General features: G+C 45.8%; 1 protein-coding gene across 1 annotated transcript in view; it reads right to left on the bottom strand.

Moving 5' to 3' along the window:
* Nucleotides 1-23712, bottom strand: part of LOC147703613 (prostasin-like) — a 142882-nt gene that overhangs the window by 40527 nt on the left and 78643 nt on the right. Inside the window, exon 5 of the mRNA XM_086929525.1 lies at nt 17071-17234. Coding sequence (XP_086785651.1) covers nt 17071-17234 — 164 coding nt within the window. The remainder of the gene's footprint in view (nt 1-17070; nt 17235-23712) is intronic.

The following is a 23712-nucleotide window of genomic DNA, read 5'->3' as shown; positions in this document are numbered from 1 at the left end:
TAGAAACACCATCAAGTTGAATGACTCTCCATTAGAATTAGTCTAAGCTTTCGACTATCTGGGTGTACGGGTCAACAACTGGATTAAGTGGAACTCCCATCTGTCATAAATGCTCCTTAATCACAAACGCGTGTCGGGGGCCATTGCAAGACACCAGCATCTTTCCCACAGCCGACCTGTGGCGTCTGCCATTAAGGTCTATGAGGGAAAAGCCTTGCCCTCGTCTCTATATGGGGCGGAACTGTGGGGATTCGAGAACACCATGGACTTAGTGAGATCGGAGAATAAGTTCTTTAGAGATCTGGTCTCGCTTCCTCCATCGACCCCAATAGTTCCGCTCCGTTATGACTACGGGAAACATCCAATAAACAAATTAGCAAGGTTACGCCCCCCTACTATTTTGGGTACGCCTCAGAAGGACCCTGGAACTGTGTAATTATGCCTCTGCACTGACTGAACTAGTCCGACTAGACACAGGCCACAAGATAACTTGGGTATCTAATTTGAAACAGCTGGAGGGAGACATCGGACTGGCAGAGGCTTGGGAGAGCCAGACTCCGCCGCCAAAACAAGTAGTTAAGAAGGCTTATTGGGAGTGGGTTTCCTTAGAAGCCACAAGAAACCAGAACTAGGGTACCTTGACGGAGAAGTTCGTGGACCACAAAGCTCGCCCCCAAACTGGAACCCTTTCTTGATTTTATAAAATCCCCGAGAGATAGGGTACTCTATTTGAAGCTGAGGTTCGGTACTCTCCCACTGAATGATTTCATAGTAGGGTGGAAACACACAAAGGTGAATGACAGCAGGTGCCGGGTTGTGCTTCCCCTACGGAATCCATTCCCCATTTTCTTTTTGCCTGCCCGGCGTACAAATAGGCGAGAAGAAAATGACTGAAACCTGTGTGTTCCAACTTGGGATCCAAGAACTATAGGGTGGTACTGCGCATTTTAACAACAGAGACCTCCATCCCTAGTGTAATCTGTGGGACAGCCAAATACTTGGGATGCGCCTGGCTGACAAGAACCAAGCTTCTCAGGGCGAACAAAGCACAGATTCAGGAACTTTAGAAATGTCCCCCTCCATTGTTGGGGCCTCTATTTTTATATGGATTGTTTTTAGTCTTGTACAGTCTTTTTTAAGGAATGTTTTATATTTTGTATAACTTGTAATCCTTTTTGTACTGCTTGTATGACAAAGCGATACCATTTCTTTCTCTTTTTAACATTGGATGGTTTAATATGACGAATTGATTGTGTACACTTTTATGATATCTGTATATCGAATAAAGTAAAACAAAAATTGAATAGTGATGGGGACAATGTTGATCCTGGAGGGACTCCAATAGAGTTCGGGCATGATGGGAATAGAGTCAGGTTGACCAGGAATCTTTGTGTTCTGTTCTGAAGGAAGGATTCAAACCATTTCAGAACATTTCCAGATAGTCCCATCGGGTCTTCAAGCCGGGCTAGCAATTTTTCATGATTTATCATGTCGAATGTAGAGGACAGATTAAGAAGAATGAGTAGACATTTTTGATTGTGATCTAGAGCCTGTAGCGCATCATCCACTATATGTAAGATTGCTGTTTCTGTACTGTGGCCTGGTCTGAATCCAGATTGGCAGTCGTCCAGCAGATGAAAATTGTTGATGTGTTTGCTCAGTTGATTTTGCACACGTTTTTCAATTAGTTTCGCAAGTAATGAAATATTAGTTACTGGGCGGAAGTTATTTGGGTCTGCCGGGTCCGCTGTAGGTTTTTGATGATGGGTAGGACTTGATCTGTTTTTAGACACTCTGGTAGGACCCCTTGAGATAGTGAAGCATTGATAATTTTTGGCCATATTGGGACGACGAGGTTGTCGGCTGCCATCCTGAGATTTCTTTCAAGCGAGTTGGCCAGGTCTGTGAAGAATGTTGAGAATTCCTCGCAGCTCAGTTGAGTTTTAGTTGCTTCTTGGGCAGATTTGGCCAATTTAATAAATTGTTGTTTTAACATCTCAAAAAGTTTCTGTGATCTGTTTTTGGTGTTATCCAATTTGGATCAAAAAAATTCTTTTACCAGAGTTTTTAGCAGGGGGGATGATGGGTGCTGTCTCCATTTTCTTTCTGCCATTATCAGCTTCCGCCTGTCTTCGTTCAGTGTCTCATTGAACCATGGATTTTTTATCTTTCTCTGATACTCTTTTCAGTTTTATTGGCATGGTGGAGTTGACTATATTCGTCATTGATGTGGTGTAGTGATCAGCGAGTTCGTTGACATTCAGGACGTTGTTAGGTGGATTTAGATCACTCACATTTTTCTACAAGTTGCTCAATATTAGGGTCTTTGGTGTCTTGTGTCCATTTTTTAATTTTGACAGGTTGCGTGGTCTTGTTCTTTCTTAAGGTGGATATATGGAAGGTTATGGCATGGTGATCCGACCAATCACAAGAAACAATTGAGTGGATTGTAATATCCTTGACTCTCGAGATTACCCAGTCTAATCAATCAATCAATCAATCAACCAACCAATCGGAGTACTTGTAAAGCACGCTACTTACCCGTGAGGGTCCCAAGGTGCTGAGTGCAGAGGGGGGTGCTGCTACTGCCAGGTCTTGAGGAGTCTTCTGAAGGCGAGTAGGTCTTGGTTCTGCCATATGTGGTTAGGGAGGGTGTTGCAGGTCTTGGCGGCGAGGTAGGAGAAGGATCTGCCACCAGAGGTCGTTCGTTGGATGCGGGAGACATCAGCGAGGGCGAGGCTGGCGGAGCGGAGCTGGTGGGTGGGGGTGTGGAAGCTGAGTCTGCTGTTCAGGTAGGCAGATCTGCAGTTGTGGAGTGCTTTGTGTGCGTGGGTGAGGAGCTTGAAGGTGATCCTCTTGTCGACGGGGAGCCAGTGTAAGTCTCTCAGGTGGGGGGTGATGTGGCTGCGGCGGGGGACGTTGAGGATCAGTCGGACGGAGGCGTTTTGGATGCGTTGTACTCGGCATATGTGTTTGGCTTGGATTCCTGTCTAGAGTGTGTTGCCGTAGTCCAGTCTGCTGCTGACGAGGGCCTGTGTCACCGATTCTTCTTGTTTCTGTCGGGATCCACTTGTAGATCCTGCGGAGCGAGTTGTAGCAGGAGGAGGAGACGGCGTTGACCTGCTTAGACATGGAGACGGAGGAGTCGAGGATGAACCCTAGATTGCGTGTATGGTCGGTGGATGCGGATGCTGTTCTCAGTGTGGTCGGCCACCAGGAGTCGTCCCAGGCTGAGAGGGTGGGTCCGAGGAGGAGGACCTCCGTCTTGTCCGAGTTCAGCTTCAGACGGCTGCTCCTCCTCCAGTCGGCGACGGCCTTCATTCCCTCATGGAGGTTGGTTTTGGCGGTGTGTGGGTCCTTGGTGAGGGAGAGGATGAGCTGGGTGTCGTCAGCGTAGGAGATGATGTTGAGGTCGTGATGGCGGGCCACTTGTGCGGCGGGGGCCATGTAGACATTGAACAGCGTTGGGCTGAGGGATGAGCCCTGGGGGACGCCGCAGATGATGTCGGTGGCTTCGGATCGGAAGGGTGGGAGGCGGACGCTCTGGGTTCTGCCGGAGAGGAAGGACATGCCTATTTGAGGTTGCCCATTTGAGTGTATTGGCAGTGTGCAGGCTTGAGTCAAGTTTAGGTCTGTTAGAAAGTCTTTAAGTGCATTGACCTGTTTGTCATTATTGTCGTCCCAGTGTAAATTAAAGTCGCCTAGGAATATGTCATTAGTGTGACTGTTAGAGTTAGCCGTGATGATTTCCATTAACTGGTCTATGAAAGGGGCATTATCGCCTGGTGGGTGATAGAGCGCATGCACGTTGCACCTTTGATTCTCTGCAGTTCTTATACCAAGACCTAGGTATTCACAGGATTCAAGAGGGTCAGATTGCATTTGGTTGACCTCGATATCAGATCGGTGTATGCAGGCTATACGCCTCCTGTCTGTTTTTGTCTGTCTAATCTCATAATATTGGGGCAGAGGATCCTGTGAGCCATATTTCAGTTAAGATGGTCACGTCAACTTTCTGACTAATGATGAGGGCCGCAATGTCTGAGGCATGTTTTGCTGCGGAACGACAGTTGAGCAGTAGGCATATGAGTAGTTTCCCTCAGCTACTAGAGTTCATCTCTTCAGTATTGGTGGTTACCTTAACTTGTTTTAGGCTGTTAAGGTTGATTTTCTGTTCTTAGGCCAAGACGTTCTATTTGCATTGATCGGGACTGATCTAATTTCCTCGTCTAGGCTGATGTCTGTAGTCTGATGTGACCCAAGTAGGGTATGGGTTTCATCCTCCGATAAATATTTAAGATTTTTGTGTGGTCGATTAGGTCTATTTGAAAATGGCATGGTTGTCCCTTTCCTTGAAGATCAAGCATTAATTTGTGAATGAGTTCGACTTTGGAGTGAGTGCTTATAGTGATTTCCAGTATTTTTTCCATAGCGTGCAATGCTCTTAGAATGTCCTGTGACATATTGTAAAGATACTTCTCCTATCTCTGTACAATTCCCGTCCAGTGAATCACTTGTCAAAGTTGAGCTTCCTGACAGAATTGTAGGTTGTGGTTGTTGAGGGTCTCTAGGTATTATGACGTCTATGGTGGTTGTATCGTGGTAGATAGGGTGACTGTGTGGTCATGTGCTGTTGAGACCTTGTGTTCTCTACACACTCTTAAGGTGAAAACAAGTTGTCAAACTTTTCTAACTCGTTGTTGGCTGCTTGTATAAGCACAATACCACTCTTGTATATAGTTATGTATAGTTTTGCTCTTAATCTTGGTGACGGGATGATCAATAGTTTAGTACCCTGTGGGATATTGCTTACATTTTTTATGTTGATCATAATGACAGTGTGCCATTTAACAGTTTTTTTCTGGTGAAAAATATCAAGTCATTTACAATAATGCCTTTGTTTAGATTAAAAGAGGGGTCAGAGATAAGCGTGTTTGGGTTTTTTCTAATTAGGTTATGTTTGAATTTTTGGTCTACATTCTTAGATAGGTTAGTTGGGTACTTGGCGTAAGAGTTATTGCCTGCTGATTTTAAATTGGTTCCGGCCATAGTTACTGATGGCGATAAATAATTCTATGGGGTGGTCCTGCAGAGGTGATCTCACTTTAATGTAATGTATCTTCTAGTCCATTACCTGTCTCAGGACATTTACAGGTCTACTGTTGTTACTGTTGATGTCTCTATTCTCCTTTGTTCCCTTATGTCCCACTCTGGTGTATCCTTTTGCCCCCGGAGTCTTTCGGTGGTTCATGCTAATGTCTTAGCGGTCCTTATATCTTATATTCGTGGTCATTAGGGTATTATCCTCATTGGGAAAATAAGTTTGATTAGATAACATTTGGTTAGGATGCACGTAAAAGGTATTTTCCAAGGTTTTGTTCTAGTGCCACTGTTTATTTAAGCTATACCATTCCGACTTACAAATCTGCAAGATTTTTCCTCCAAAATTGAGAAGCTAGAAGTTGAACCTCCTACAATATGTGAGCAACACCCTTAATAATCGATGAAACACCTGCTGGGGGACAGAGATCTTTAATCTTCACTCAATTGGTACTGCCGGGAAAACATCGCAAGGATATTCAAAGTAACTCTAAGAAAATACCTTTTGATCGTAAGATAAACTAAAAAATGCTCCTGGAAGTTAAAGGGAACAACCATATACTTAGTTAACAGCTATACATTGATAGGGAGGGGCGTGGCTGAGCTAGCCAAGATGGCGGACCCTTCTCCCTGAGGCTCTGGCTGGCAGTCCGCGCAAGCAGCATTAATCTTTGCCCCATGCACCTGTAAGACAAATAACGGGCAGTACCTGAGTCCGGATGGTGTAGAGATGACTCTGGTGCACCTAAATCCCCAGCACGGATCATAACGGCACGCCTGGAGCAACTCCTCGGAGAATCCCCATGACTGTTGAACAAAATGGCGGGCCCGCCACACAACGGCGCGACCGCCGGAGCAGGAATCAATGTCCTAGTGCAGGGCCGGCACAGACGGGGTGATGGCGACAAAGCAGCTGCCGGGGACACCAGGTGAGGGAGGGGCGGCCCCTCGTCTAGCCACCATCTAGGGATTGGCAGGACGTTAGTGTGCCCTGACCACCCATTTTAATCCGGTCCTGACGAAAACCCGGTATTTTCCATCCAACGGGTTGAAACATGTAGACCTCACACATAAGTGATACACACGGTCATAATATACCTTATTGTATCCACACACTTCATTTTAATATTGTCCAGTAACTTGCAAATACATTTTTCACACAAGTATACCAGGACAATTTTTAACATTTTTTTGTTCACTTCACACACACAAATACCAGCTCCACTGTAGTCCAGGTGTCGCAGCACACCCTGATGGCATTCGGTTATCAGGGTGGACCCCGATGATGAAGCATGTCACCGACCAGGTCGGTGAGTGAGGGGTTTATTAATAAAGGAAGCACTCTCTTCTTTTTTCAGTCATCCCACTCAGACCGCTTTATTTAAGCAGTCTCTGATGGTACTCCTCTTTTGTTTGTTTAATACTGATACCCATGGGACTAGGAGTACTCTCCGTTCACCTTTGTGAATCTAATCCCTCACTCTCTCTTTTGTTTAATTGTAAATACTCCAGGGCGCCAGCCCCATAGTCCCTAGACCCCATGCTGGGGAGAAATGCGACCGCACGCCCCTTGATCTTTATGACCCGCGATGAAGAAGATGGCGGTAAAGTGGGGGAGCAGCGGACACCCACCCGCCCGCACATCCACTAGTCTGGTGCTCTCCCACCATGAAGACCATGAAGTGGGAGCTGACAGAGCTCCCGGGCTGTATGCAGTGCCAGTGACCGGGACCTGAAATGCAGCGGCCCCCATTTCCCCACCCCACACTGAGTCCGGAGGCACGCGGGGAAAGGAAGAGAGAGAGGTGACCGACGTGCTGTGAGCTGGCAAACCGACCACTTTTGTGCCCCTATCCCGGGGATCAAAAAGGACAATACAACATCCCCCCTCACCGCGTGGCAGTGGGGCCTGGGGCAGGTATCCTTCTAGCAGTGCTGCAGGGAGAGATCCACTGCATACGCACTTGTCGCATGGTGGGGCACCTGACGGCAAAGCACCCAATAGTTGCAGACTGGACACAGGGCAAATTCAAAAGACTGAGCCACAACTGCCCCGCCGTGGCCTGGGCAGAGCTACGAGCCACCACTCAGGCACGAGCGCTGCATGCCTGTGTGGAGGCAAATCACCAGGGCACCACTGGCTGCCCTTCCCGCACTTGGATCACAGGAGAGGCAGTGACACACATTAAAGAGGTTTACAGATGACGGCGCCCAGGGGAGAGTAGCCGTGCCGGCCCGGGGAGTGTTGGATGCTTCGGTTGGGCGCACTTGCCCTGCAGCTATCCACTGACACAGGAACAGAATTGAGTGGCATCAGACGCCAACCACCACAGGAGGAGAATAGAGTCCTCCATCATGGGCCGCCAGCACGCGGTGGGGATGCCACACGCCGCAGAGCAGAAGAGAGCAGCACCCCCGACACCTGTAGTGACCATATCAAAAGAGGAACCCTCTGGTGATGAATCCATGTCCAGAAAACTGGACCAGCTTCTTGCAGCTATAGAACAATCTAGTGTGGCGATTGAAAACAAATTCGATGACCTGGCTATAGATCTCAATATTCTCCGGGACAATCACAGAAAATTGACGGACAAAGTGACTCAGAGCGAAAAAACAATGCAAGCAATGGAGCCGCAAGTGCAGTAGCATCACAACGCTATAAAAGAACTGCAATCACGCAATAAGGCCCTGGAAAACAAAACAGACTATTAGGAGGGACGCTCCCGGTGGAGCAACATCCGAGTTATGAATCTTCTTGAGGGGGCAGAAGGGGCTGAACCGATCAAATACATCACAGCCTGGATCACAACATTCACCCCTGCAAAGGATTTGACCCCTTATTTCTCTATATAAAAAGGGCATACCAGGTCCCAGCACGCAGACCAAAACCGGGCCTACCACCTCGACCATTCTTCTTGAAACTACCACATTACCAAGACAGGGACACCATTCTCCATGGAGCTAGACAGCACGGACGACTGCAAGTAGAAGGCAAACAGGTCATGCTTTTCCCAGACTATTCTCGAGCTGTTCAACAACAAAGGGCCACCTTCTTGGCGGTTAAGTGCACCCTGCGTCAAAAGAACATACAATATGCCCTCCTCTTCCCTGCCAGACTCAAAATCATCCACAATGGCACCACTCACTTTTTCACTGATCCAAAGGACGCAGACACCTGGGTGGAGCAACACATATCACACCCTACGAATGCCACGGGCACGCAAAGTGGACGACAATCCGGGCGTTTGGGACGGCGATTCCAAAGGGTCACCCTCACGCAACTCAGTGTACAGTCCAGCCCAGCCGTGACCGGCTCCCCAGACATTACGCAAATTATCACAGAACGCAGGAAAGCATTACAAGCAGTTGCCACCCTGCACCCCACGGGGAGGGGGTCAGACATGGAAAGAGGCCCACACTTGTTCAGCACGGAGGACGAAGGCAGTGACGCACCCATGTCTCGAGAGGGCTCAATGACACCTCCAATAGTGACCCCTCAAATGGCTGACACTGATATAATGGACCAATAGAGATCCGAGGCGCACAGTGAGAGCGACATGGCCTCGAAACGAACCACACGGAGACGGAGCAACATCCAATCCGGGAGGTGCTGTGTCGAGATCATCAGGACTTACTGCCACGATTGTAACAACAAACGATCTTCCAGCCCGAAACAAGAAACTAAGAGCAGATGTGGTGCAAGTGGGCACCTTCTCAGTGTTTCTTATGGACGGGCGGCCGCGCTACCGGAGATCGGGGAGATGAAAAGCCACTACCCCACAGCAACGAACTAAAGTCTACATATGAAAACCAGTTTGGACGTATTGCCCCGAGCGATAGGTCCCTCAAGTTATGAATTTTCCCCAGAGTTTCAGTTTGCCCTCCCTTTAGCCCTAATCTCCCAGGTATCCTCAAGTGGGCGAGGAGACGAGAACGGACAACGCTGACTTTTTGAGAGTGATGGGCGGTGGGTGGATGGGTGGGCACAATGGGTAAAGGGGACGATATGCATAGAGAAAACACCGGTTAATTTCATGATCCATGACACACAAAGTCCCTAACACAGACATAAAACTCATTACATTAATCGTCAGGGGGATGCATACGGCCAACAAGCGGTTTACGCCTACATTAAGAGACAACAGGCCCAAGTAGCCCTTCTGCAAGAGACACTCTTGACAGAAAAGGAAGTAGACTGTCTACGTAAAAAATGGCGGGGCATTGTCTGTGCCATGACGTACTCCGCCTTTGCCAGAGGTACACTTATATGGATTAGACCAGGGGTGACATTCAAGGCGCAAACACGACAAGGATGGGTGATATGTATTAATGACAGGGCTGTTGGAGTGTCAACCACTACTCATAGGGTGTATATATGCCCCCAATGTAGAACAAGATCAATATTGGGATAAACTCACAAGCCTTTTGGCTCACCACATAGCGATCCCGTGGCTCCTGGGAGGAGATTATAATTGTGCACTAGATGTACACCTAGACAGGTCGCACCCCCCCACCAGTCCATTCGCCCGCACACAAACAAACCAAACACTTCTGGAGATGGGTAGATCGTTGGGCGTTGGCGGACGCCTGGAGAGTACAGAACCCGACCGCCAAGCTCGACTCCTTTTACTCCATGTCCCACTATTTGCGAGTTAGACTCGATAGGTTTCTGTGCTCCGCAGTACTCCTACCCAAAGTGCAGCACGTAGACTACCTGGGCAGGATAGTGTTGGATCATAATGCGCACACAGTGACCCTTAGATGGAGAACGCCCCATCCCTCAGTTCCAACGTGGAAACTACCCCAAGAATGTCTCACCCACCAGGCGTTCCGGCAAATTCACGGGGAATATATCCAGGAACACTTTCTGCAGAACGCTGGCAAGGCTTCCTCCAGAGCAATAGAATGGGACGCATTTAAGGTCAGCACTAGGGGACACTGTATCCGACAGGTGGTGGGGGTGCAGAGAATGCTGGATTGGACGGCTTCCCACTCGAGTATTATAGCATGTATGTGGCCCAGATGGCTAACATCTATGTACGAAGATGCACTAACCAGAGGAACACTTACGGAATCGCTTCGCGAATCGATCCTGGTGACATTCCCGAAACCTCACAGGGACCCCACACTCAAGGACTCTAACAGACCGATAACACTCAAACGCGGACTGCAAGATTCTGGGGAAACTGCTGACTGACCGCTACAGCGAAATCGTCCCAGCTCTGGTACATCACGACCAGTGTGGCTTCGTTCCGCGACGCAACACCTCACATAATTTACGTAGGGTGTTTCATATTCAGGACAGAGCAAAACATCGATTTCCACGAGCGGCATGCCTGATCTTAGATCTAGAAAAAGCATTTGATACTCTGACGTGGGCCTATCTGTTCGCAGTCCTCTGGAAAATAAATATCGGCCCCACACTAATGGCGTATACGCAGCTCCTTTACAAGGACCTCACTTCTAGGGTAAGAATCGGCAAACTTATATCAACCCCATTCCTGGGGGAGCTGGGAACTAGACAGGGGTGCCCCCTCTCCCCCTCCTCTTTGCTCTGGCGGTGGAGCATTTGGCCATAAGATTGCGTCAGGAAGGGGAGACGTGGGGAATCCCGGTAGCGGACACAATGCACTGCGTATCACTATACACAGATGAACTTCTGATTTATGTTTGGGACATTACGGGCGATCTTACCACAATATGGGCAGCGTTGCAGGAATTCGGAGAGACCTCGGGTCTCAGAGTCAATTGGGAAAATCGACAATTTTCCCTCTCAGCCTACATTTGGCACCTCAGAACATCATAGGGGGCTCTCAGACATTGAAGTGGAGCGCAGCGACCCCCAGGTACCTGGGAGTGCGACTGTACCATTCCCCTGAGGACCTCTATGAGGGTAACCATCGCAAAGAGCTGGTGGGCCTACAAACAGCGGTAGGTTTATGGAAGACACTACCCCTGGCGTCCATCGGGCGTGTAGCTATAGCAAAAATGATAATGGTTCTCAGAATGTTATATTACTTCACAAATCTTCCAGTGGTCCCACCGCGTTCCTTCTTTCAGGATTTAGACGCGCTGCTCGCAGCACTGATGTGGGGAGACGGCTGTCATAGAGTAACACTACGCACGTTGTATCTGCCCAGGACTTACGGAGGCCTTGAGGACCTTGAGAGAGGAATAAGTAAATGGTACACGCAAACACTCAGTATCTATGGAGTGGGCGCAGTTATTAATTCAATTCAAACAGGAGCCGACAGCAGGGGAGACACCCGAGGCAACACAGCCCCCGCCCTGCGCCCCTTCCCTGCCTCCCATGTTGCAAATCCCAACACCGGCCGGGTGATACCCAGATAGGAGGGTAGAATAGGGCAGATAGATGACGCCACTGGGAATATTGTCCATCCCCGTGGCCGCTCATCTCCCCCCTGATAGACCCATTGCTTATTACTCGTCACAACCACTCGCCCGCCCTCTGCGCCTCTCCCTCCCTTTTCAGGAGGCGTTTCTTCTCAAAGTTCACAGTTGAGTTTCTATCGGCAGTTTGGAAGCAGACTTACCCATAGAGAACCAATGACTAGACACACTACAGGGGATTGCATGCACAGATAGAGGGGAGGATGCTGTACCAATCCTCGCCACCATGTAGCACAAGGGACTAGACGCAGCAGGATACCTCACCACACAACGGGACAAATCAGTAATAGATCTGTGGGTGATGATATGTTATCGTACTTGGAGAATTAGAAACTAAATGGAATTGTTATTCTGTCACTATCGCTGATGCTCAACAATTGCATACATAATGGTTAAACTGTGACCTGCCTGAAGTCTCACATGGAAATCTTTAATGTAAAACCCTAATAGAAATATTCAAACCAAAAAAACAGCTATACATTTATAGGTGTATGGCTTGAACCCACCAGGCGGAACTTAAGTCGATATCACTGGTGCCTAAAGGTACCTTTATTAACCATTTTAATAAGATTACAGGACTCATTATGGGGGTGATGTTCTGACTTGCTTCCAGCAAATTAATGCCTATCCTTACTTATGGTCTGAAAGCTTTTATTGGGCAAATTTTCAAGTGGCTTGAATGAATGCAATGTTGAGCATACATATTACTATTCCATCTGCCAGATAGCAGCGCATATCATATGCCTATCATATGATATGCGTTACAAGCCACATTACTGTTCTAATGTGAGAAAATAGGAAATGCACCTCCAAATTCTTTGAAAGCAATACTTCGGCAATCACTAGCCAATGAGATGAACCCTCAAGTGCTTTTCTGCAGGAAGTTTTGAAAGCTTTGCAGTTCGAGGAGATATGGAAGAAAGAATTAACAAAATGTCAGCTAGGAAAATGTATAAAAAACCAAGCAAAGCCGCAATCTTTATACGACAATAGGTTAAGCGTGGAGACAGGCAACCAAGATTTGGATGGTTCCAAATCATATGAAATGCAGATAAAATTAAAATTGCTGGACTTACAAGTATCCATAAGTAAAAGAGGGATTGGATATGACTCAGGTATGGATTAATCCCATTATGGCACCACTGTATAGTAGACTTAATGAAGAGGTTGACAGCACTAGGTTGTTTTGTGGTCCGACAAACTAAACTTTGATACATATAGTCTGCTCCTGCAGATCTCTGTTTTAAGAAGATCTGGCTTCGAACGATGAATATAAGCAGACTTCAAGAAGCATTTTTAGCTTGATTAAATGGACCAATCCCACAATTAACTGGTAGTTTCTTAAAATATACGCAGCCTATTCTTAAATCGCTATAGATTTTCTATTTATATAAGTGGCCTGCAATGTAATTATTTGACAATTACTGGGTAGAATTATGTTTAGTATTATTGTGTTAACTAGTTTTGTATTGATCTTAATTAATCATACAATAAATGCATTTATTTATACATTCCTCTGATCCCTTTGGTGCACTACGTAGCCAAGGCCACGCCCAGCTATTCATCCCTTGCTCGCTGTACTGCAGGACTTATGCTATACTTTACTGAGGGAATGGGGGCGGGGGCAGTAGGGCTCATACCAGTTTGGGGTTCCTTGGGTTCCTCCTGTTCCCATGTGAAGCAGGATCAGTACTAATTTTCATAAGGTGGGTATTTGCCTTGCCTGCACAGTGCATCAAAATGATGGACTTGAATGATAGCCTAAATCACGGACAACTGATCTGGGTATTTGCAAACTTTCATGTAATCATAGTTTGTGTGTTTGGAAGGATTTCTGAAAATCTGGGCCAGGGGGTGAATGTAGAGAGTGGCAAAATAGCAGCAAGGGACACTGAGAATGGGCAGGAAAATGTCAGTCAGGACTAGAGGGTGGCATAGAAGAGATGAACTTTGAGAAATAGGAGTGGAAGGGGCATAGTTCAGGGAAGCACGAAGTCATAACAGAGAGCAGAATTTTAACGCAAAATGAAGTATAACAAAGTCTCATGTGCCCCCAAATTTGAAGGCAAATGTGAATGCAACATATTCGTTTTCATGCCTTGGTTCTGACTGAGTTGAACGAGAGGTGTCAAAGTCTTCCCTTAAGACGGACACCCCAATTTCACTTTCGGACTGATTTCCACTCCTCACACAATTACAAAAACTAGGGGCCTCATTTATGAGGCCTTGCGTCAGTTTTGCGCTTCCGATGCGTCACTTTTTGTGACGCATCGGCAGCGTAAAACATGCCTCCTGTTGCACACTATTTACAAAGTGGCACATCTAAGCAGATGCGTCACTTTGTAAACCCCTGCGCTACATTATACCTGCGTCAGGTATAATGTATGCGGGGGGGCGTTCCCCCGCAAAAAGCCTCGTAGAAGTGACGCAGTGAAATCTATGAGATTTCACTGTGTCACTTCTAGGACGCCGTTGCGTCAAAATCTTGTGCCTGCCTCACAGCAGGCGTAAGACTGATGCAGGCCCTTTCACATGGGGCTTGCCCCATGAGAAAGGACGCATTGCTGGAGTTGCGTCACTTTTGTGACACACTCCAGCAATGCGTCACCTATGCGCTTACAGATACGTTAGAAATACATCTAGGGTCATATCGCCCCATAACCCTTATAAATGCCGATTCCAAAATATATTCTAAAGTATTGGCAAACTGAATTGCACCTATAATACACAAGGTAATTACCAAAAGTCAGCACGGTTTCGTTCCTGGAAGGTCAACTATTAATCATATTCAGAGGGTGATCACATTATTGGACGGAACAGAAACTACAGGAGACCCCATGGCCCTAATTCTGTTGGACACAGAGAAGGCCTTTGATAGGGTCTCCTGGCAGTTTCTCTGGAAAGCAATGGCGAAAATGGGATTTAGTATCAAGTTTATTCAGGCAATACAAAAAATGTATATCAATCCTAGAGCTGTCGTATCTGTGAATGGAAGTCTAACTAAGGAAATTATCATTTCCAGGGGAACTCGCCAGGGATGTCCATGTTCGCCATTGCAATATATATATATATAGACTCCTTTGTTCGCTATTTGGATAAAAACAATAACATAACACCCATTATATCACAGGGATTTGCTACTAAAACATTAGCATATGCTGATGATATTGCTATAGTCACTGCAGACCCCATAGCTGCAATGCTGACCATCGAGGCAGAGGCCAGTAAATTTGGGCGGGTTTCTGGCTACGCGTTAAATCAAGGGAAGACACAAATCATTCTGAACCCAAAAATTGTGATGGATGATCCAAGGGTGGTGAAGGAAGCGACATACCTGGGTGTCACAATTTCCTCAAAGCTGGAGGAAGTTGTGGATATAAATCTTAAGCCAATGTTGAATACAATACAAAGGGATTTACGGCGCTTAGATAATCTCCACTTATCCATCATTGGGAGGGCAAATGCAATTAAAATGGTGTACTTTCCCAAAGTACTATACCTATTTAGGGCAACTTGTTTAGAATTTTCGAGCCAATGGTTCACATCAATAGAACGTATCTTTTCCAGATTTATATGGTCATATGCACAACCTCGCCGGGCATATAAATACCTTACCCTCCCCAAGAATAGAGGTGGGTTAGCTTTACCAAACTTAAGGAGATACTATTGGTCATGTGTATTACTATACAACAAGGAACTACTGCAAGGAGGGGAAAATGCTGAGGAACAGACTGTTTCAATCTTTCAGCTATTGGTGGGGAACTCCAGCTATGGCTATTTTTGGAGGCATACACACGATAGCTACCACAAAAAAGGTCAAATTTAAGACTCTATATAGTTGTTTTAAGGTATGGAAGGCTGTCAAGAAAACATTATGTATAGGACCAATGTCATTCTATACTCCGGTATTGAATAACCCGAATCTCCATCAAATAATATTTAAAGATAACTGCGTAAACAAATGGCATAATTTAGGAATAACACAATTAGGGGATTTTTATACCACGCAGGGGATTAAATCTTTTAACGCTCTGAATGAAGAATTTGACTTAGATTGGCGGGACTTTTTTAAGTACCTCCAAATAAGGGACTTCTTAACACATAAACTTGAGGCAACAATACTTGGGGAAGAATGTATGATAGTAGAGACAATAATACACTTTAAGAAACACTCAATAGGCGGAGTTTATGGCTCATTGCTGGACATGTTTCCGGACGATTTAGATAAAACAGCAATGAAGTGGCAAAGTAAACTCGAAATCTCAAAGGAAGGTTTTCTATATTCCTATCAGTTAGCCCAAACCATACTTATTTCCACCAAATTACAGGCACAATTTTACAAAACCTGCTTTTTTCTCTATTATACACCTGATAGGATTGCAAAATGGGGAACCGGCAAGGGGACTTGCTGCCCGAGATGTAATCTATTTAAAGCAGATTCTGTTCATATTTTTACTTCTTGCCCAGCACTAATAGCTTTGACACAAGATATAGAGAGGTTTTTAAGCTCAGTTCTTCGAAGAAATGCCACCCTGTAATATAAAGCAATGGTACTTGGGGCGGAAGACCCAGACAACCTCGAGAGCGGCTATGACCTCATATTTGTAGCTATGGCAGTCTTGCGGCTATGCCTAGCCTCGGCTTGGCTTGACCCGCTACCACCCTCCTTTCAACAGTGGCTAGCTATATTTCTAGCTGTACATAACATCGAGACAGCTATATATAAGCGGAAAGGAAGATTGCGACCTACAAGAGGTAAGCAAATCTGGAGCCCTCTTACGCAATGGCGTGACGCACAAAATTAACCATTAGTATTATTTTAAAGGCCGTTACGTATAATACCGAGATAGATATATATAAGTTGCGAGGCAGATCGGGATACAATAGGGTACGAAAAACCTGGACTCCTCCCCCGCAGTCATGAGACGAGACGTACAAAACAAAACTAATCATTATCAATTGTTATAATTTTGTTGTTTTCCGTGATACTGGGAATATATTTTGAAAATTGTTTATAATGGCTATGTATGTATGATAAGAACAATGTAAAGCACATGATGTTAATGTGTAGAATGTTTACCTGTCCGGGGGGGGGGGAAGGGGGGGGGGGAAATATACATGTAAACAAAAATAATAAAAAAAAAAAAAAAAAGAAATCCTGACGTGTCTACTCCTTGCAACATGATGTTTAATACATTAAATATGACGCATCAGGTATGTCGCAAGGAGTGCACACTGAGAAGTGACGCATCGCTGCCTTCACGCAGCGACGCGTCATTTCTCATAAATTTGGCCCTAGGAGTTTCCTTCCTTGGATCGCTACACCCACTGAGGCCTCATTAGACCACTCCAGGGCCTCAGGTCTTCCAAACATTGGCTTAAAGGAGCTTTGAGGTCACGTCTGGCTTGAGCATGCTCTTTTCAGTGGACTAGAAGTAACATTGGGTCGCTTCTAAGCATTTCGTTGTACCAACCAGATTACAAAACTTTCGAGGTCACATTCTGACCTGATCCTTCTCCTCCGTCCCAACTGATTATTGGTACCACAAGGCCGCCTACCTGGCAGGAGTCCTTTCCACCTGCTGCGTAGCCAGCACATATCATGTCGCTCAGGATTATCGGAGAGGTCTGAACTGACCCTTTGTGGTAGAGTGTATCGCAGGTCGTCCGGTCAATGATGGGGACCATCACTTGCTGCAGGGTCTTCGGCCAAGGAAGAGACACTTAAGGAAGGAAAGTGACAAAGTTACCACTGATGTAATGCCATTTGCAGGTTATGGCACTTCTGAAAACTGTACAGTCTCCTCAACAAAACTGCACAGTAAATATCATAAAGCCAAATCAATGTGCTAATCTTAGACTAATACAGATAGATGCACACACTGGGCAAAAATATGAATGTTACAAATTATATTATATATATATATATATATATATATATATATATATATATATATATATACACACACACACATATACACACACACTTACATACACTCACACAAACACACACACATTTACTGAAAAATCAAAGGTTAAAGTTGCATTATAATTAGGTGAAACTGTCACTTATTAAGTAACATTTTAAAATAAAAACACTGAAATTCGCCAGTTATAGTTAAGTCAAGTAACTATTACTCATCCCATTAAGTAACTGTAACTCACACCTCCGAAATGCAAATGATGTAAGTTCAGATGTTATCAGGGATGTAATCAATGCAGTCACTGATCATGCCATGAGTGGTATAATATGTGAGGCTCTAAGCAGTCAAGCCACTTTGGAGTTCTGTCACTATATACAATGACTTGAGGCCCGATTTAGATCTTGGCGGAGGGTTTACTCCATCACAACAGTAATGGATATCCCGTCCGCCAAAATATAAATCCATTAGAATATAATTAGATTTATATTAGTCTGCCGATGGCATATCCGTCACCATTGTGATGGAGTAGCCTGTCCGCCAAGATCTAAATCAGGGCATTAGTGTCTATGTAATGGTGGAATGTCTCTGTATCTTCCACTATCCTTATAATGCAGATTAGGGAGGGTGACCAGACTTCCTGGATTTGCCCCGACAGTCCCGGTTTTTAAAGTACTGTTCCAGCGTCTAGAGACCTTTGTTCATAAAATTACGGGCCCCGAGTTTCGGAAAAAGGATCGGGAGCAATCACATTAATCAGTGTTGTGCCGCCGCGGTCGGTAGTGGGAGGACCTGCAGGGCGGTGACGTGGGGAGGGGCAGGGTGGGGGGTAGTAATGTATGGATTACGCTCATTGTTTTTTTGTTTACTTACCTGTAAAACTCTGTAATCCATACATTACTCTCCCCACCCTGCCCCTGCCCTTCCCCCTACCCACGTCACCGCCCTGCAGGTCATCCCACTACCGACCGCGGCTGGTGTTGTACAGCCTCATGTTGACACCGGTCCTTTCAACAAACCAGGCACAGAAGTTCACTCGTTTTAAGCCGCATACTGTGCTGCCTCGCCTCATTCATGGAGGGATGAAATGTGGAGCGAATCAGCATCTAGGAAGTCCATCACCGAAGGTCTTGGTTTGCCAGCCTTGGAGTTCTGGACTTTTTGGTTCCGTCCAGAGGTGTCAGGGAACAACACCCAAAGACCCCGGAGTTCCACCTGCCTTGGTGCACAAATGAACAGAAACACGGGCTTCTCGATGGTGGCGTCAAAGACCAAAGGTTTATTACTGCAGGGACACAGAAGTCACAGATACTACACACGGGCAGTAACCAGGAGCCTGTTCGATTTGTACAAAGAGGGCTGCTCCTTATATACTGTTTTTTATGCTAGGGGCAAATTCTTTACATGTAATACATTCCCAAAACCTTTGTGTCTAAAACAATAAATATTTGGCGTTACACAGGAACCGTCGATAATATCTGAGGCCAAACATTGCGAAAAGAGGGGTTCCCACTAGTTTGTCACAATTCCCTGTCAATATTGCATTCAGGACTTGGACCGCCTCATCGTAAAGTTCGTTACCTCCCCCTAATAAAGATTCAGAAAGAAAGAAACAGAGCCAGGTGTGGAAGATAGGAAAGCGGGATAAGAGATGCTTGTGGGTTGTAAATGGGCAAGGCTACCGGCTTCGGCCGCCTAATCATGATCAGGTACAATGGACACGAAGACCAGTTTGGCAGGGCTGGCCTCGGGCAGAGGAGGCAGCCCTTGTCGAGTCATGCAGCTACAGCGTGATCTGGTTTAAGGTGTACGTGTCATGTAAGAGGTGAATCTCCGGCTAAGGCTATGTGTCCTTAATCAAAGTGGAGTGATCAGAGGTTATTGCGTATGTGAGGGCAAGAATCACAAAATGGCGGCTATGATCTAAGATGGATGCCGTGGGTAGATCAGAAATATGTCAATAGAAGGAGTGCTCTTGCTTGTAGCGTAGCGAAAACACCAGGATATACTAAATGGATCATTTGCGGTTCACTGATACCAATATTATGTATTTCCGACAAATTTGAAAACACGGGTTCAAATTGTCACGGAACCGTCACGGAACCTCAGACCCTCCTTTTGCCCTTACATAGGCAATTACTCAGTCTATGTCTGAATCTAGTTCTATGCTCATCAGGTCAGTGACATGCTGTTGTATCATCATCCTTTCTCGTGTCTTTTCTCCAAACGCAGGTGGTTTTCTGAGACAAGTTGCAGCACAAAGACTACACAGAGCAGGACCACACTGGATAATCAGACAACATGAGAATAGGAATACTAAGATGACACCAATGACCATTAGAACCTTCCATCCCCATGCTGATATCAGAGTCCAAAACCACTCCATGAAGGACCAGTTTCCCTTGTCTACATGTATGGAGTCTGAAATCTTGTGTAACTTAGAGATCGCCTCATAGACTGTTGGAGCATTATTAGGAATAAAGACACAGCAGCTCGATTGGATCATTCTGCATACCCCACCTCGATCTGCAAGTATAACGTCTAGAACCATACGATTCTGCAACGTCATGAGCCTATCCGCCTGAAGCTCAGCTGTCAGATTGCTAAGGGCACCAGTAGTTTCGGTAATAGTAGATTCAACTACCCGTGTTAGCTGACGTATGTTTCTACTATTGGCCATAGGCCCCCAGAACGGAAGGAAGCCTTTGAAGAAGTCTCCAGCTTCCTGACCAGCGGTATCTTCCTTGCTGAAGACACCTCTCGCTACTCTGGTTCTGTGGTAATCAGGTGAAGCAGTGTATGTCGGAGGCAGTAATCTAGCAATATAACATGATCCTGAAAAGTCGGCAGGCAACCATGTATAAGCTCTGTCTCGACAAATGAAGTAGGTACCCCTAGCAGTGAGAAAGGCAGGAGAAGAGTTAGCCGGAAACACGTAAGTCTCTACGCACTCACTCCTCCCTAGCTGAGCTCTCGGATTTCTCCCGTTACCTTGCAAACAGACCTGACCTCGGTGAGGTACGACCCAGATTGGAGTTGAGCTTTTACGCTTGCTTTCTCCTAAACTAAGGCGATACTCTGAAGTATTCCAACTTAAATATACTCGCAATTCGTCTCTAGGGTAAGATGGAGTATTATTGACGTCCTTGACCATGTCAATAATTCCCTGGACTAAAGCTTTGTTGGCAGAGTTATATTTAGCGGAACGCGGTGGACGTGGAGGATAAGTTTCAAGGGCATAAGCAAAGATGGTTTGGAAGGCCTGAAATGATCCATTATAGCTGTAAGGCAAAACCAGATAGGGAATACCTTTATCCATAGTGTGGGGTATCAAGCCACACACCCAGCAGTTTGTAGTGTTAACTACCAGTTGGTGTTGGTGCAAGAGCTGTACAAAAGTGTTGTTGGTGAATTCTGAGCGTCGGGCTTGCTCATGTTCTGGAAACGAGTGAAAAGAGTGTATAGAAGAAACAGTAGAAATAGCAGGATCAAGGGGAGGTACTGTAGTAACTGGCACAAAAATCAAATTTATACTAAAGACGATTCCACCCACCAATGTTGCTAAAACAATCAAAAATGTAATGGCACATTGCATCAGAAAGCATTTGCTATGAAGAATTCTATTAAGTCTGTTTCTGCGAACATAAATCACATTTTCTCGTTGCAGCGCAGGAAGCTCCATCTTCTACAATCCGCTCGCGACCACTGATGATGTGTACGTAGATGAAAATGCCTCTATCAGCCCAGGGAGTTCCCAGAACCAACAGAAAGATCGACCTTGTGTCAGACCCCTGCAAATTCAAACTAGGCACACAGCCACGACCCTACGGCTACCCAGACGGCAAGGCAATTTTTAAAAACAATAAACAATAGCAAACTTCCTGGCTGAAGGCAAAAGTTCAATATATATATCAAAATCACAATATGCAGTTGCCTGCTTTATTTGTCCATTTTACGGCTTCTTAGGTTGTATCTCTTCTTCGCTGGTACTGTCTGATCGGAAAATAGCGTATCACTAGCAGCTGTTGCAGAGTTCAAATTCGCAGATAGCAAAGTTTCTTCTGATGCTGGAGACAAATGTTCAGTGTTCAAAGGAGTCTTTTCAGGAGGAGAGTCAGGTTTTGAAGTGTCAGTAATCAATTCGGCATCGCTGAAAGAGATGAACTTCGGTGTGCTTTCAGATTCGGAGGCACCAATTCCCTTTTTCACCCAGTCGTCGTAAGGGAGCGGCAAAGGAACACGCTTAACATGAGAAGCGTGTATCCAGTGCTTACGGCCAGCTACACGAACTGCTGTCCTCGTTGCCAGTAAGATCTGAAAAGGCCCCACAAATCTCGGCTGAAGGTTCTTCGTCCTCGCGAAGTTCTTGATTACAACCAGATCTCCTGGTTTCAGCTGATGCCCAGGTTTTGGCAAAGCATCGAAAACCTGTTGATGAATAAGACTCAATTTAGCAGTCAAGTCGTAAAGGTAGTCTATCAACATAGGATATTCAATGGAGCAAAATTGTTTAGGCCTTGGTACACCCCAGACATTTGCCGGGCGACCAAAGACTATCTCGTAAGGACTAAGCCCTATTCTAGAATGTACTGTTGCTCTCGTTGATAACAAGGCCAAAGGAAGTGCGTCTGGCCAGGCTAAACCTGTGGATGCTTGTATTTTGGCTATTTTCAGCTTGAGGGTGCCATTGTAACCCTCGACTAAACCAGCAGACTGGGGATGGTTTGCACTGTGAAATTTCTGTTTCAATCCTAAGCCGGCACACACACTCTGCATAACTTTCCCTATAAACTCACTTCCGTTGTCCGACCATACAATCCGTGGCATTCCATATCTAGGGAAAAATTCCTTGAGAAGAATTTTGGCAGTAGATAGGGCAGTGTTGTCCTTTAGTGGGTATGCTTCTATCCACCTGGAAAAAGCACAAACTACCACCAGGACATACTTCAAATTGTTGCAGCGTTCCATGTGAATGAAGTCTAACTGAATTACTTCAAAGGGACAGGAAGGAGGAGCGAAATGACCAGCTGGAGTTGGAGTTCCCTTGCCAGGATTATGCATCAAGCACACCATACAATTTTTCACCACTCTCTCTGCACACTTACTGATTCCCTCATTCTTCCAGACCGGAGCCAACATCTTACATATCCCTTTAGAACTTATATGCGCTACTCCATGCGCCATCGTCACTACTGCAAGCACATATGCATCGGGCAACATCCAACGCTGCTGTTCTGTCAAATCAATCCAACATCCATTCGAGTCCAGCTTGCCCGTACTTTCTCTCCATACACGTTTCTCTTCCTCAGTTGCTTCTTTCTGAATCTCTTTCACACTTTCCATAGTGTCTTCACACATTCCGGACTCAGCAATCCATCTTGCAGACGTAGCAACATACATTCTGCTCATCGTGTCTCTAGCTGTCTGTTTAGCAATTTCATCAGCAAAAGCATTCCCACGACCAACATCATCCGTGATTGCTTTATGAGCACTGCACTTCACAATCGCAACTTCAGTCGGCAAGGTTAGAGATTCCAACAAGTCGTTAACTAGCTGACCATGTTGGATCTTAGTCCCATGGGACGTAATGAAACCTCTTTCTCTCCACAACCGGCCAAAACTATGGGCCACGCCAAATGCGTACTGACTATCTGTAAACACATTCACTCTCTTTCCCTCAGCTAAAACACACGCTCTCGTTAGAGCTATTAATTCTGCGGCTTGGGCAGAATTCTGACTCACTCTTGCAGTCTCCACAATCGTCTTCAAAGTTGTTACCGCGTAAGCAGCAGTCACATCACCATTCTCCAATTTAAAACATGACCCGTCCACATACAGCGTACCATCCGGATCTGATAGCGGAGTATCTTTTAAATCAATGCGTCCTTTTGTCTCTTCCTCCGTTTTGAAACAGCAATCATGTGGCTCGGAATCACTCGACTCTTGATCAGTCGGCAACAGTGTTGCTGGATTTAATACATTGCATCTTTTGATCTGAATATGACTCGCTAGTAATGTCAGCTCGTAACCAGATAATCTCGCACTAGTAAGGTGTTGTGTCTTCGTTCGGTTCATGAGTGTATCCACTGCATGAGGAACCATGACCACTAGCATATTGTTCATCACCAAACCAGCAGATTGTCGAATGGAAGCTGCAGCTGCCGCTGTAGCTCTCAAACAACTAGGCAACGCTCTGGCTACCGGATCTAATGTTGATGAGAAATACGCACAAGGGCGTTGTTTATCACCAAACTTCTGTGTCAGAACACTCAACGCGCAA

The sequence above is a fragment of the Lissotriton vulgaris genome, chromosome 7, assembly GCF_964263255.1.
Source record: "Lissotriton vulgaris chromosome 7, aLisVul1.2, whole genome shotgun sequence".
Classification (NCBI taxonomy): domain Eukaryota; kingdom Metazoa; phylum Chordata; class Amphibia; order Caudata; family Salamandridae; genus Lissotriton; species Lissotriton vulgaris.
The sequence above is the reverse complement of the archived record's forward strand: the minus strand, read 5'-3'. Positions and strand labels throughout refer to the sequence as shown.